This window comes from Phoca vitulina, unplaced genomic scaffold (genome assembly GCF_004348235.1).
Source record: "Phoca vitulina isolate PV1807 unplaced genomic scaffold, GSC_HSeal_1.0 scaffold14, whole genome shotgun sequence".
Classification (NCBI taxonomy): Eukaryota; Metazoa; Chordata; class Mammalia; order Carnivora; family Phocidae; genus Phoca; species Phoca vitulina.
Genome location: NW_022589717.1, coordinates 1,101,320 through 1,117,390, shown reverse-complemented (window position 1 = coordinate 1,117,390; position 16,071 = coordinate 1,101,320). Strand labels below are relative to the sequence as shown.

General features: G+C 39.5%; 1 protein-coding gene across 1 annotated transcript in view; it reads left to right on the top strand.

Moving 5' to 3' along the window:
• Positions 1-12,522, top strand: part of QRFPR (pyroglutamylated RFamide peptide receptor) — a 44,477-nt gene extending 31,955 nt beyond the window's left edge. Inside the window, exons 2-6 of the mRNA XM_032412747.1 lie at positions 2,887-3,045; positions 5,915-5,976; positions 9,828-10,063; positions 11,264-11,361; positions 12,112-12,522. Coding sequence (XP_032268638.1) covers positions 2,887-3,045; positions 5,915-5,976; positions 9,828-10,063; positions 11,264-11,361; positions 12,112-12,452 — 896 coding nt within the window. The 3' untranslated portion in view covers positions 12,453-12,522. The remainder of the gene's footprint in view (positions 1-2,886; positions 3,046-5,914; positions 5,977-9,827; positions 10,064-11,263; positions 11,362-12,111) is intronic.
• Positions 12,523-16,071: the final 3,549 nt, after the last annotated feature.

Here is a 16,071-nt window from a genome sequence, read left to right as displayed (position 1 = left end):
AATTGGATTCAGATGACCTAGGCACATGCCTTAATCTGTCAATAAACAGCTGTGTGGACATGGGGAAATTGCTTGAATTTTTTGAGCTGCAGTATCTTTATCTGGGAAACGTTATAAAACTATATGTTCTTTAATGGGTAGTTTAGAATCTATTCACAAAAAATCTGTTAGCTCTAAATGTACCAAATTTACCTCAATTCTTTTAACCAGGTTGTCTGATGATAAAAGAGCTTCCATTTATTAAGAAACACATCTGTGCTGGGTATTTATGTGATTTTATAAAGCACACACTTTGGTCCTATGACAGATGGGTGTTATTAATCCCTTCTTACAAATGATAAAATCAAGGCTGAGTGGCTAACTAATAGATCAGGTGAATCAGGATCACAGTGTGTCCATTCTGATAGCAGGGGATCAGTTGACCAATTTCTCATGCTATTATGAGAAAGATGAGTGTATTTAGGATGGATAACACTACCATGAGATAAGACTACAGTGAACATTACCATAATAATTATTAGTTGCTTGGCTAGTTATACCTAAACTGTGTTGATAATGAGTCCATGTTTTCATTTCATGGAAAGTTTCTTCTGGTGTTTCTTTAACCTCAGCCTGTCCAGCTATTTTTTTTTTTTTTTTTAATAAACAACTTGGTTAAAAGAATAGAAGAAATTCTCATCAGATTTAAAAACAAAAACAAAAAAAGGAGAAATATTCAGATAAATAATTTATTCATATATTCCTTTATTCAAGTCTCACATCCAAAACAGGATTTAAGGTAATTTAATTCTTTCACAGTGTGATCAGTATTCAAAGAGTGAAATACATTAGTATTGAAAGCAAATTTCTGCACTTGGCATATAAACTATCTTGCTAGATAAGGAAAGACCTTAACATTGAACAGGGTTGGGATTTGGGGAACTGGAACAGAGGATGAGAATGAATGTGATTGGCTTTTGGGTTGAAATTTGGAGCTTCCAAAAAGGACTGGAAAGGGGGTATCTAGAGTGATATCTAAATACATTTTTTTCCTTAGTCACAAGACCTTGGATTAACAAAAATTTTCTATAAAAACAATAATTTTCTATTGGACAGATCCAGTTTATTTCAAGTTGATTTCAAGTGCAACAGAAACCAACCATGTGAAAATTCTAGCACCAAAGGCTGATGTAAATTTTAGTTATAGTCACAGAAGAGGGTGTTCAGACCCTAGGAGGCAATATAGTCTTGCAGTTTCTGCTTTAGCCAGGCCACATCTTGAGGATGGTAGGTTTCCTTCCTTCTGAATCGTGTAGTTACTAACCAGAGGAAGTCCTTGGAAGGTGTCCAAGGAATTGAAAGGTCTGAAAAGCATGTCAAATGAGGAACAGCTGGGACAACCAGAAAGGAAAAGACTTAGGAGTGACATGAAAGCTTCTTTCAAATATAAGAAGAGCTGATGTTTGGAAAAGATAGTTGGTTAGTTCTGAAACTCTCAGAAAGCAGAAAGCGAAACTGGAAGAAGTGGGTGGAACAATTAAAAAGCACTTTCTCCAGTGAGAGCCTTTCCAAAGTTGAATGCGGGCACTTCTAAAGGTCAAAAGCCTCCTGGGTTACTCATTATCTTCAATTCAGTGAATGTCAGTTGAGATCCTTCTTGTGCCATTCTAAATGCTTGAAATGTGTCAGTGAGGAAAACAGACAAGAATCCTCACTCTTGGGTGTTTACATTCTGGAAGGTATGGGGAAACTTTTAATGAGCAATGAAGCCAATCAGTAAATTATGTAGTCTGTTGGAAGGTGAAAGAGTTATGGGAAAAGAGTAGAATAAGACCAGAGTGATGAGAGGAGGCGGAAGGGGAATGGGGCAGACCTTAGTTACAGATACACTGTCAGAGCAGGTCAGCCTCATTGAGGAGGAATTTGAGCAAAGTCTTTGGTGAAGGGTGGGAGGGAGTTCTCTGGGGGAAGAGCATTCTAAGCAGAAGAAAAAAAAAAAAAAGCCAAGCATCAGCTTGAGATGGGAGTATGCTGGCAAGCAAGACTCCTCTGCAGGTGTTTAAGCAGAGCTTGGCAGAGCATCTGAGAGAGAAGCTGAAAAGACGATTTCTGGTTTTGGTGAGAGCTTGGACTCCATGACTTCTGAGGTCTCTTCCAACTTTTCATATTCCTTGAGCTTCTGATTCACTGATAATTCAGAATAATTAATTTGGTAGCAATGAACAGGATAGATTCGAGAGTGGAAACACCAGACCAGGGTTACAAATAAGTGGTGGAAGGGCAAGACAGATAGTGTAAACATTTCATAATGCTGACAATGTATTCACATATTGTAATAATATTGTGTAAATCATGCAAAGCATGTGTGCAGACCAAATCTTGCCCAGGGGCCACCAGTTTGAGACTTTGCATTGGAGAAAGTGCAATCAGTTGAGTGTAATGATGTAAGCCACACGTAAGGTTGTGGACAGAAAGTCAAAGGAGAATAAAAAAAGAAGAGAGCCAAGTCTTTGGTGAGAATTCTTCCTTTGTTATGATTTGACAGAGAACAAAAAAAGAAGAAATAATCAAAGATTACTGTGTGGTTGAGACTCCAGGAGACCAGTTCACACTGCCTTTGCTCCTTCTTAAGCAAGACTCACATTGATTTTCTTTTTCCTGCCTATTATCAATAACCAGATACTTACTTGCCTTTTCATTGTCCTCTTACAAGTAATCACCTATAATTTAGGTACTTAGAGAAAATATCAGCCAGTCCAACCTTTCTCAATTATTTTGAATCTATAATGTAATTATAGTCATAAAACTTTTGAACAGAGGCTCAGAATTAATTAACTGCAACAATTACAGAGACACAGATAAAACTTTTACTCTTGATGTTTAACTTGTCCTGTTTCCTTGTTGCAGGTGCCTTCATTTGCAAGATGCTGCCATTTGTCCAGTCTACTGCTATCATGACAGAAATTCTCACCATGACCTGCATTGCTGTGGAAAGGCACCAGGGACTTGTGCATCCTTTTAAAATGAAGTGGCAATACACCAACAGAAGGGCCTTCACCATGCTAGGTGAGGATGTACCAGGGGCAGCATTGCCATTCTTTATTACAGAACACACAGAATTTCTTCACAGTGAACCGTATCGATGAACCAGACAAGTAGCTTCTTGTCTAGCTTGTAGGCATCGGGGTGTAACTTCAGGATTTTAGACCTCTCCCCATTTACCCTGACCCTCACTCCTTTTCTCCTTTAGGCCTATCCCCACACTTAAAATCTCCCATTTCAGAGTTACTTCTTCAGTTTAAGTCTTAACTTTTAAGCACTAGTTCCAGCTAATTTAAGATAACCTTTCAGTGGCATTACTACATTAACATTTATTAGATTAGTAAATGGTCATCCTCAGGTAAGAGGCATCTAAGCTAAAATGCCCTTCTTAGAACAGGTGGATTTTGATAGGGGAAGGAAAGGTGCTTTTTAGAAAGGTAAAGAATAGGGGTGCTGCTCAGAGGTGGCCCCAGTGGTGAGGCCGCAATAGCAGAAGTCCACAGGGCTCATGAGATCCCTGGGTGCTGAGTGCTAGAGGTGCCTGACGAACACAAATTCCATCCACTTCATAATTTTGCTTCAGGCGTTCCTGAATCCTCAGTTTGCTGTAACCATTCCTGAGTCAGCAAGTCATGATGAGCAGCTACCTCTTGATAAGTGGCAAACTTGAAGCAATGTCCTAAAACCTAGCATAGTAAGAGAGAAGAATTTCTCTATTCGATCATTATCATTGAGGCATTTAAAATTTTAATGTGCTTCCCAGTGGTTTGAATGTATGATAGTTCATCAATGAGAGATTGAGGGAACAACTAATGCGATAACCAAAGAGCAATTTTTACTACTATCTCACTTGAGAGTAAACATTTATTTCTGCTATAAGAATTTAGCCAGCATGGGAGAGTAGAATTACAGAAAGAACTCCTGAAGTCTTTGCAATGCCAAACTTATTTTACATAGTTTGAAATGAATAGATAAATCAACAGGGAAAATATTCATCAGTTTTAGTTAGTTAGTTTCAAATGTATGGCATATCCTCCCTACAAAGAATTCAAAGGCCTCATTGCTTTTAATAATTGACATCTTTCCACCTTCAAAACATCTGAAGAGCATGTGTGGGTGTGGAAAGCGGGTGAAAAAAGGAATACATGGAGGAGGGAAGTTATTAAAAAAGGAAAGAGAAGTAGAGAGTCTCAAGATCTGAAGGCAAAGTCAATAATAGGAAGTCAAGGCAATTTCTACTCAAAAAAGTCATGGGAGACAGAAAGGATTTTAAACCAAGAAGTCTCATCTCCCCATGGGACTTTCGTGCAGTGTTGCCTGATATCTTCTCTCTAGCTCTGTTACACTGGGAACCAGCCTTGTCTTCATGCCCAGTACCTCCTAGCTGAGACTGCTTTGCCCCCAGGCCCACCACCAGCAATGACCTGCCAGACTCACTTGCCCACAAGTGTTCACAGATTATACCAGTAATATAAATCTAACCCTGGCCCTTCAATCCCTGAACAGGCAGTAAACCCAGAAGGACTGGCAATGAAGTCAATCCAATTAGACTCAATTCCTCCAGAATTTCTACTGAAGATTGGAAAAGTGATTGGACATAAGATAATATGAGATACTGATCGGACTAGAATAGAATATATGTGTATGGCAATGTGGAGAGAGATTGATTTGTGAGTCAGAACTGTCTTAAATCTTTGAATAATAATGACTCTCTATAGGCAGTGCCAGTTCATGTGTTTCTTTATAATAAACCCCAGTGACAGTTTAAGTGAGTCTCAGTTTCTTGAAACCCAAGGCAATATACTGTTTTCTCAATGGTGCTACTCAATATAGAAAGAACAGGAAGAATTTGAGCCAAGAAATTGCTCTCAGAATTGATGTTGGGTCTCTTGGTTCTGGCCTCATCCTAGTCTGTTCAGATTGTCTTTTGTTTCTGGCTAAGGACACATCATTAAAGCAATTCCCTCACCAAACATGGAGGACGGGGAATTTGGAAAGAGCACTCTGGTTTCTGGTTTTAAGTGTTTGTTTTTGTAAAGCCTCATGTTATGAGGCTCAAGATAAATGATACTCAGTTGTAAGAAGAAACCGTAGATGGTGATCTATATCATGTTTAAGTTATTCATCCGTTTGAGAACCAAACAGCAGGTGCTTGATCAACATCTACTGAGGGCCAGGAGTTTTCCTTGGACTCTTGTTTGGGGAAACAAACAAAAAAAGTAAATTGCATTGTCTTTGCCCTTAATGAGCTTAGAGGATGTTGAAAAGAAATGACTAAGGGCAGCAAATGACTAGAGGGCACATGGAGACAACAGGGAACTAGCAGTCAGTTCTATCTGGAAATGATGGTGGCCTTCAAAGATTTCCTAGAGGAAGTGACATTTGAGTCAAGTCCTGGAAAATGAGTTCACAGATAGTGGGAATAAGGTGCCAGTCCAGGGTGACAGTGTCGGGGCACAGAACAGCTCAATGCATTCTGGGATATAGGGACTGAAAGCAACTATTTAAGTTCCTCAGTAGAGGACTCTGGTTTAAAGAACAAGGACAGAAATGTAAGAGGAGAGAGGGGCAAGTGAGAGAACCTCAGGAACCATGTTAAGGGTTTGGGTTTTATCTTATAGTCACCAAAACACTATTCAGGAGTTTTATTGTTTATTGTTTTAAGGAGTTTTAATTAAACATTTAAAAATGTTTCAGGAAGACTATTCCAGCAGCAATTTTGAAGATGGTGAAAGAGTGGCCGTGAGAACAGGTAGAGCCCTGCACTGCTTGAGGGCAGAGATGATTGCATATAAGGAGTCTTTATGATCAGCGCATGTGCTTTATGCATAAGCATGCATGTGTTTTGCTTCACTGATGGAGCCATGTTCTGATGATTTTAATGTTTTGGCAGGTGTGGTTTGGCTGGTGGCAGTCATTGTTGGATCACCCATGTGGCATGTGCAACGCCTTGAGGTAGGTTGGGACTGGGATTGGTAGTCATATTATTGAAATGTTTCCCAGCCCTCTCAATGATAATCTGATTTCTTCCTGCAAATTTGTATGATCCCAGTTATTTCACTGAAAATTTTTCAAGTGGAATAAATTAATTTGTTTTAAGATTTTTTCTCCCCTCTGTTTATCTAGCTCTCCCTTGATTTTATATTGTTAAGCCTTTAATGCTTAAAAGAAAATTTACCAGGGTCACTTTCTACTTTGTCTTGTTACATTTGAAGAGTTCAGTGGTTGCTCTAGACTTTTCTTTTCTTTTCTTTTTAAGTCACATTAAAAAATTATCATCAATTATCTGCTTATTAGTTGATTCTCCTTCACAAGTCCTTTCTTATCTATCTCCCATACATTGACAAATTGAAATTTGAATTGGAATGTGTGGCAAGATCATCTTATCTGACCTCTCTCTTTCCCTCACACCTCTATTGGATGGGCCCAGCATTGCATGGGGATTCACAGTGGAGGGAGCATGGTGCTGTTTTTGGCGACCCAGTCTCCCCAGTGGGGCATACATGCTTCAACATGTCCTGCATAGGTGATCTAGCCCAGACGTAGTCTTCAAAGGCAGTAGGGAGTTGTTCACATACACACTAAGATAATTTTTTAAACCATGTGTTCTTTTTATACCTTTTTAAATTGACGGAAGCAAGTGTGAAACTTTATTGGATTTGCAATGTCCATTGGAAGGATAACAAATGAGCCCTCAGGCAAGGATACATTGAAAACATGACTTGATTTTTTATGTAACCGGTATATTGAATGAGCTAGACTCCATAGGTGAGAGCAGGAGGTAATTTTATTCTGTCCCTTGCTACCTACAGAAATGTGATCTGAGGACTTCCCAGTACTCTGATGCAATGTCGTGGATGAAGCCCTGAGCAGGCCCTGTTACTTTTCCAACCATTCAGAGAGCAACATTCCTCTGGTCACTTTCAGTCACAACAGCAGTGTTAAGTCTGTGGTTAAATGCCCAGGCCAGTGTCACAATCACATAAATCCCTACTCTCAATCGATGCAAAACAACCCCTTCCCTCAGCTTAAGCTATTTTTAGGTCTAGAACCCTACAATATGGAAAAGGGGCATGATCCCCCTCTCCTCCCCTTCCTTACTGTGCATTTCTCTCTTCCCATTCAATTGACTGCCTCTGGCTCCTTGGGAGCTGGTTAGAAGGGTGAGGAGAGGAAGGGACAGCTGTACTCTGGTAGTGACGCCCTCTGCACGCGACTGTTGCCCATGCTCCACTCTTTGCTTGTGGGGTTTTCAAAGATAACATCACTGAGGCTTCCGACTGCTATTCCCTTCTCCAGCAGGCTGCTCATCGAGACCCTTTAGCTTCCACACACAACTTTTTGTGGCCAGCTCTTTTCTGCAAGGCCGTCCTTACCCCAGCAGGAATCCTGTACCAAGGGAGTCCTCTCATAAGTGACCTAACCCAGCACTCCTTTGTGGGGTCCATTCCTGGCCCCTAGCCACAAGGGGATTTGTCTATTTCTTCAAATAAAATTATTTTATCATATGCTCTAAATATAGTTTAAATATGTAACTCATTTAGTTTGTAGAAAATGCATACGTAATTGGCAAAGCCAGTCCTCCGTGTCAGACAAATCAGCCGAATCAGATTTGCTTTCTGTCAGGAAGAAGTGTGATTTCGTTTTTCATACCAGATAAATGTATTAATATGCATCCTCATGGCCTCCTTCTCACTTTTAAAATTCTACTAGAGAGAATGTGTGTGAGCATGCACAAAGCCTGAATTTCTCACCTGGGTGAAACAAAGCACCACCGACTTCACCATTTCCATCCACTGAAGTTCTCTTTGCTTTGCTCTCACTGGGCTCTCTCTCAGGAGTGATGTATTTGACAATTTTCAGGGGATGGAAGCAATGAGGTGGTTAAATTAAAATTGTCATCACTTCTGCCCCTTCACTGTATGAAAAATGTAAATTTACGACATCTCAACACCTGTCAAAGGACCTTTTTTCTAATGCCAAGCTTTACCCTGAATAGAAATATGTTTAATATAGGGAGAAGCACAAAGCCCTGTCATGTATTTATGGTTTCTTGATCATGGTGGCTTCACTGGCATCAGTAATTCAAACCACCTCCTTTTTCAGTGCCTCCTAGTAAGACTGGGGCTGGGTAAGAGATCTGGCTTAGGTAGCTGGGAAGAAGAGGGATTAGAAACGAGGAACTGGGAACGTAGAGCCAGCACAACACTCAGTCTCAGGCTTCTCCTAGGCAGTGGAATTTTAAAGATTTTATTTATTTTAGAGAGAGTTAGAGCTAGAGAGAGAGCATGAGCAGGGGGAAGGGGCAGAGGCAGAGGGAGAGAGAGAATCCCAAGCAGACTCCCCACTGGGCACAGAGCCTGACACAGGGCTCGATCCCAGGACCCTGAGATCATGACCTGAGCTGAAATCAAGAGACGGCCACTTAACTGACTGGGCCACCAAGGCACCCTGAGGCACTGGAATTTTAGAGAACTGTACAAAGATCTGAAATTGGCTCCTTTAAAGCCATCTGCCCGTGCCCTGAGAAAGTCTCCCCAGGGCAACATGCACCTATTTGGAGACTGCTGGGGTAGCTTTGTGTCTTAAGATATACCAATGTGTTGACCCCATGGCTGTTGACCTTTGTGGGCTTTGCCTACATGGAATCACTTTCACTTTATATCCGGTTCACTTTATTTCCGGTTCCCAGGGAGTCTGGATCTTGAAATTATTATCCAATAAGTGTTTTCATTCCTCATTTATTTGTAAATAACACCTCAATCAGAGCTTGAATTTTCTTACCTTTGATGAGTATACGAGGAAGCTTTTTCCCCAATTCAACTGACTAAAGATTGGTGATAAAATTTGCAGGAATGAAGGCAGAAATACGTCTAAGACCTAGGTATTCTTCATCTGGAAAGCTCTTAAGAGAATAAAATGGCAGTAGTTTTGCTAAATTCCCTTTTGTTCTTATTATCCAGATAAATGACTCTTGAATATGCTTTGCTTAGTTTGTCCCTTATTAGCATTCGCTATTATTATTAATATTGTTATTAATAATATTTTGAACTCATGAGTCTGTCAGAAATAGTATTAATAAAGAGACATTGCCTTTCCATAAAATATCTACCTCAGAGGCTTATAGCTGAGTCTGAATATTTGTAGATTGACAATAGTTTGAATCCCAATTTCTTATTCATCTCAGAATCTTAAAGGTATCAGTTACCTTTCTAAAATCTTTGCAAGCAACCTGATCATTCCAGTCTGAAATAGCAGTAACAAAAGACAAGCTTTCAGTACTATCAATTGAGAGACATCTGATGCCTTGCCAAAATTTGTCTCTTCAACAATTGAGGAAGCAAAATAATGTAACATTAAACTAGCTGGCATACAAATACAAAATACTTTTCTCATACATACTTTGGTTATTGTCATGTATTCTTCATCTGGAAAGCAACGTTCTTCATCTGGACGGTATACATACATACTCTGGTCAAAGAGTATAGCTTTCTTTCACAGAATTCAAGAATTATGACTATCAGGTAAAAAGTGCTAAAAGATTAAAAAAGTAAATAAACCAGCTATTGACCTCAATTCCGTTTAAAATAGAAAAGAAAGTATAAAACCATTAAGAACATAAGGAATGAAGTAGAAAAATGACACTTCACAGCAAAAGAACAATAAAAATGTATCTCATTTGCAATATGTACCCACAGTAAATATGTAAGGATCTGAAAAATGCAGCATTAGAATAGTACTTGGCTGCTTTCTGTTCTTTTGATGCTGACTCTGGTTCTTCTAATTGAATTGTTCTTATGTTAAAGGTTAAGTATGACTTCTTATATGAAAAAGAACATGTCTGCTGTCTGGAAGAGTGGGCCAGCCCTGCACACCAGAAAATCTATACCACCTTCATCCTTGTCATCCTCTTCCTCCTGCCTCTTATGCTGATGCTCATCTTGTACAGTAAAATCGGCTATGAACTTTGGATAAAGAAAAGAGTGGGCGATTGCTCAGTGCTTCGAACTATTCATGGAAAAGAAATGTCAAAAATAACCAGGTCTGTTTAGTGAAATATTCACCTCTGTTTAAAATACTTTTAATTAGTCGTGCTTGAAGGAGCTGTTGCCAGAGCTTTCTGAATTCCTGGGAAATTTAGCCCAAGTGCCATTTCTAATTCATGTTTAGGGCATGGGCTGACTTTAAAGTTTGGAGATTTTAGGTATGGTAGGAATTTAGAAAATAGTTACATTTTCATCTCCATGTCAGTATGACATGGTGGGAAGAGCGGTGGTGTGGTCTTCCCCGCCACCCACCAGCCACATGCTGTGGATGAGCATCCTTACTCCTAAGCCTCCGGCTTTCCTCCTGTGTACCAGGGAGCTTAATAAATATCCATTCTCACTTCCTCCTACCCAAAAGTGATGCTAAAAACATGAGATATGTATGAAAGTCCTTTGGTGACCAGAGTATGCTATTTACTTTAAATTATTATTATTGGTATAATAATAAGGGCTTTCTTTTCTGATCACATTCATTAATAAAAATTTTAAAACACAATTTACTGATATGGTACTTGTAGTCCATATGGTTTATTTTGTAATCTACATGGAATGGCTATTACAAACAAAAGCAAAAACAAAAACCTTATAAAGAGTTTTGTGGTTTCATGAAATTTTCTTATTTCTTCAAGTGTGCAGCGACCTCTAGTGACGCAGTTTGTATGAAGCAATCCTCCCTGTCAGTGCAGAGCCCTGGACTATTGAGCACCTTGGGACTTATTGCTGATTTAGCTCTCCCACTTCTTCAGAAGAGTGCTCTTCAATATAAAGTGAATAAGAGCTTAAGCACTGAAGTTAAGCTGCCTAACTTTAAGTCCACACTAGCTCTTACAGTTAAATGCTTACTGGTCATCTGACTTTGCAAGTGACGTAACCTTCTCTGTGCCTCAGTTTCTGCATCCATCAAATGGCTTACTGAGAAGATGAATGATGTTATCCATGCCAAGCATCTAGCAGAGTGCTAGACCCGTCTTGAGCATACATCATAAGGATGTTTATAATCTCAGAAATATAGGGATGAGGGTAAAAGCGATGGTAAAAGATGAGAAACAGTCCACAATTAACCTGTCATGAGCTTTATTAATATTTGAAAAATTATGGTTGAGAGCTTTAGGCTCAAACTTGATTTAAGAACGTTGATATCAATGTGACAAATTTGCCAAGAAGTTAACTCATACAATGTATCCTTATGGGTCCAGGAAGAAGAAGCGAGCTGTCATTATGATGGTGACGGTGGTGGCTCTCTTTGCTGTGTGCTGGGCACCTTTCCACATTGTTCACATGATGATTGAATACAGTGAGTGCTTTTCATTCTCACTTGATAGACGTTCTAGTTCATTTCCTGCTAGAATGGACAATGAATCAATGAAAGTTGTTGCTATTCACTTGGGGAATCAAATATCAAACACTAAATGGGATTCTTTCATGTTTTCAAGACCACCAGATCGTTACATGGTAGGTAATTATGTATGACTTTGACCAAATCTTTAATAATTACAGAAGATACAGAAACGTTTTTGAGTCTTCTTTCATGCCATGCTTCCCATTCTCCCTAAGCCATTCAAACACTGGGAGAAGTGTAACATCCTCCGAGTGTTCTCTGTTTAGATTTTAGAATACTGACTTGAACCACATGTATTTAATAACACCTAGGGTTTCAGCCAGATTGTCAGTGTATCACCTCTGATAATCTGAGACTTAACATAATTCTCAGGTGATTGTGTTTCCATAACACAAGCAAACATTTGAACGGTAACTGCTGCTTCCAGTTTACATGAAGCTTGGAATCCAGTGGCAATGCCGTAAGCTCTCTAATATGTGCTGAGTGCCAGGTTGTGCTTGCGAGCCAAGACTCTCGAAGAATGAGGACGCATCACAGAGCTTATTTTTCTTCAGAAATCAGATGGCTCTTCCCAAAATTGTCTTGACACTTTTTCACACCTTTAGCCACTTGTTAAAGTGTTCGGTAAAGACAGATGATAAACAGAAATTTTACTTTCTGCTCATTAGAACATAATGCATTCTACACTATTACTTTTTATTTCAGGCAATTTTGAAAAGGAATATGATGATGTCACAATCAAGATGATTTTTGCTATAGTGCAAATAATTGGATTTTCCAATTCCATCTGTAATCCCATTGTTTATGCATTTCTGAATGAAAACTTCAAAAAAAATTTTTTATCTGCAGTTTGTTATTGCATAGTAAAAGAAACCTTATCTCCAGCTCGAAGGCATGGAAATTCAGGAATTACAATGATGCAGAAGAAAGCAATGTTTTCCCGGAGAGAGAATCCTGTGGAAGAGACCAAAGGAGAAGCATTCAGTGATGGCAACATTGAAGTCAAATTGTGTGAACAACCAGAGGAGAAAAAATATCTCAAATGACATCTTGCCCTGTTCAATTCTGAACTTTCTGAGAATTCTGCTTTAGTCAGTGGGCACTAATTATAACAAGGTCTTCATAATTAGTACCATTCATAGCTTAATCAGAAGAGAAAATTATTTTGAACAAAGGTCAAATAATTTTTATTCTTGGAATGATAAAAAGAAGGAAACAAATCATTTTGTCATAAAAAAATATAACATACATGAAAACACAGTTTTGAAAAATTAGTAAATCATCCTTCTAGATCATAAAAGTGGATTTAAGAAAAAAACCTGTACAGAAATAAATGTTCTTCCCCCCAATGCAGTCAATGTAATATGACTTTTTTTTTTAGACTTGTTTATTTATTTTATTTTATTTTATTTTATTTTATTTTTTTTAAAGATTTTATTTTATTTATTTGACAGAGAGAGAGGGAGACAGCTAGAGAGGGAACACAAGCAGGGGGAGTGGGAGAGGGAGAAGCGGGCTCCCGGCCGAGCAGAGAGCCCGATGCGGGGCTCGATCCCAGGACCCTGGGATCATGACCTGAGCCGAAGGCAGACGCTTAACAACTGAGCCACCCAGGCACCCCTAGACTTGTTTATTTATTTTAGAAAGAGAGGTGGGGGAGAGGGGCAGAGGGAGAGAATCTCAAGCAGACTCCCCATTGAGTGAGGAGCCCAACGGGAGCTCCATCTCAGGACCCATGAGTCATGCACGACCTGAGCCGAAACCAAAAGTCGGGTGCTTTACCAACTGAGTCACTCAGGCACCCCTGTAAGGTGACTTTCTATGTATTGCTAAATTCCGTGAGAAAATAACTTAAAAATTATACCTTCTTAAAAAAAAAAAAATATACCTTCTTTCTTGAATAATTTAATAGTTGAATACAGTAATGTAATTTTCAGTGCACTTTTGGAGCTTGGTGATACAGTCTCTTGCAAATGAGGTCTGACCAATAATCATAAAGTCCAAGAAGATGGAGAAGCCGCAAAATGACAGCTGGATGAGATTTAGAGGCAGATGCCGGGTTTGAGCTCCTTACGGCCCAGCCAGGTGCCACTGCCATGATGACTGGCAAGGTACTGAGCCACTTTAAGCCTCTATATTTTCCTGTGTCAACTGGGGTGCTGCCTCCTTTGCCTCACAGGGCCACTGCCAGCCCTTCGTACTCTAAAGCACCCTCATGTTCTGAAGCATTTTCCAGGCCTCCCCTTTCTGCTTCCCGAGAGTGGCCCGTAACCCAGTCCAGCTTTCCACCTGTGCCTGGTTGGTAGCTGGTTCCTCTAATTCAAAAGGAGGCTATTTCTGGGATCCTCATGTATAGGTTGACTGTAATAGACGTAGGCCAGTCTAACTATCTCAACTATTTCTATTTTTAAACCCCTTATTTTACTGGTGGGATGAAAGACTGACTGTTATATAAAAGGACTTTCTGATGTAGTTAGCAGATGAGAGAGAGAATCAGCTCCAAGCCCATGAGATTTTACTGTGCCCAAGGCTGACCCCCAGGAGAGCGAGGCCAGGAAGAACAACAGAGTTCCCCACCCATATTCCTGACCTAAATCTCCCTTGAGCTTAACCCCTCTTCTTTCCAGTCTTCTCTTCTTACCCTCAAATGTCATGGAACCAGTGACCACGTCCCAGGGCCCTGTCACTTCCCCTTTAACACCTGAGGTTCCCGAAGTCCATTGACAGCCTCTTGGCTCAGGTGGTTCTTCTGCCTCCAGGTTTCCAGCACTTCCTCTTCCTGCCAGAAGGACAGAAAGGAAGAGAAGCTCACGAATTCTCACAGTATTTCACTTGTGAAGCTTCAAGGCTTGGGAACCAGAGAACTCTGGCCATGGGGATCTTTCAAGATATAGACATTTAACTTTATAGGTGTGTCAAGATAAGCATGGATAAAGAAACAAAAATGTAACATTGTGTGGTATTAAGAAAAAATGGCAATATGACACAAGAAAATTAACAAAGTCAAGAGAAGAAACCTGATGATTTGGTTTGTGTTGAAATGGACTTATTATGGGTTATGTGTGTGTATCCTCCTGTTATGACTAGCTACCCTGTGGCAAAACAATAATTGTCATCAAATCATTAAGCCATTACATATGAATCAGATTCTCTGATTTTGGTTATCCTTATTTAATCAGTAAATATCCATCTAACTCTTCCTAAATTTGGTGTGTACACATGCTCCAAATATAACTTAATGAAGAACGGATAAATCAACACTGTTACCATTTAATTATTAAGATTAGAGATTTTTAAAATTCCTAAGCATTGCACACCTTGATCTAAAAACATTTAGATATTAAATTATAATTTAAATAATTACTCTAAAATGTCCATTCTATGAAAGACTTTCCCCCCCTCACATTGCATTAATGCCATTTCAGAAACAAAAATAGAGCACGTTTTAAAAAATATTTTATTTATTTACTTGACAGAGAGAGACACAGCGAGAGAGGGAACACAAGCAGGGGGAGCGGGAGAGGGAGAAGCAGGCTTCCCACTGAGCAGGAAGCCCGATGCGGGGCTCGATCCCAGGACCCTGGGACCATGACCTGAGCTGAAGGCAGACGCTTAACGACTGAGCCACTCAGGTGTCCCAATAGAGCACTTTTTAAATTGTCCTTTAAACATGCAATCTTTTTACTCTGTTATAAAGGTTTGGAAGAGAAAACTGGTCCAATCCATTATTGAGAAACTGATACAATTAGCCAAAGCAGCTCTGAGTCCAGTCTGGGCACTGAGTCCTGACGAAGTTGTAACAGCTTATGGAGCCCAGAGAGAGTTCACCCTCGATTTGCAAAAGGAGCCGTGGTTATGGTATTTATTTTGCTTTCCTCTGACTTCACAGGCCCCTGAGTCTCTTAGGGCCTTTGTCCTCCACCCAGGCATCTGCTTCCTCCCCCCCTTTTTTTTCCTTTGCCTTGGGCTGTCATTCATTTTATTCCATCTGATTTCCCCTTAATTTGTGCTTGAAGTGAGAATTGAAAAGGTCTCTTTGGATCCAAGAGGTAGGGTTGTGGAGGGGTACAGAAAGCTAGTCATTAAAACCATTCATTAGCATTTGGGTAAAATGTCTATGAAATCAGTGAAAAGATATGCATCCCTGCTCAGACCTTTAAGCCTTTTATTTCATTATCGATCATTATGTCAAAAAGAGCTGTGTCTTTTCTTCCACTCTACCAAAACAAAAACAAAAACAAAAGCAAAAAAAAGAAATCACCTCTTTTATCATAGTTTGTTATGGATCAGGACATTAGCATTAAGCATGCTAGTTTGACTAAGACTAATTTCTAAGTCCAAATATGTTTTAAAAAGAAGAACCAAGTTGCAGGGCATATACCACCTTGTTTGAAGACCAATTATAAATTACAATAATCAAAAGAGCGTGGCGTTGGCCTACGGATAGACATATAAACAATTACAAAAGAATAGAAATCAGAAGTGGATGCACATATATATGGATGACTTATTTTGACCAAGGTGGCAATATAATTTAATGCAGGAGTCCTTCAAATTTTGAAAGAGACCCACCCATGAAAAAGTGTAGATTGGCTACACATTTTTAGATGTTATTTATTCACTTATTCAACAATATTTTTGGAGTTCCTACTATGTGTCAGACCT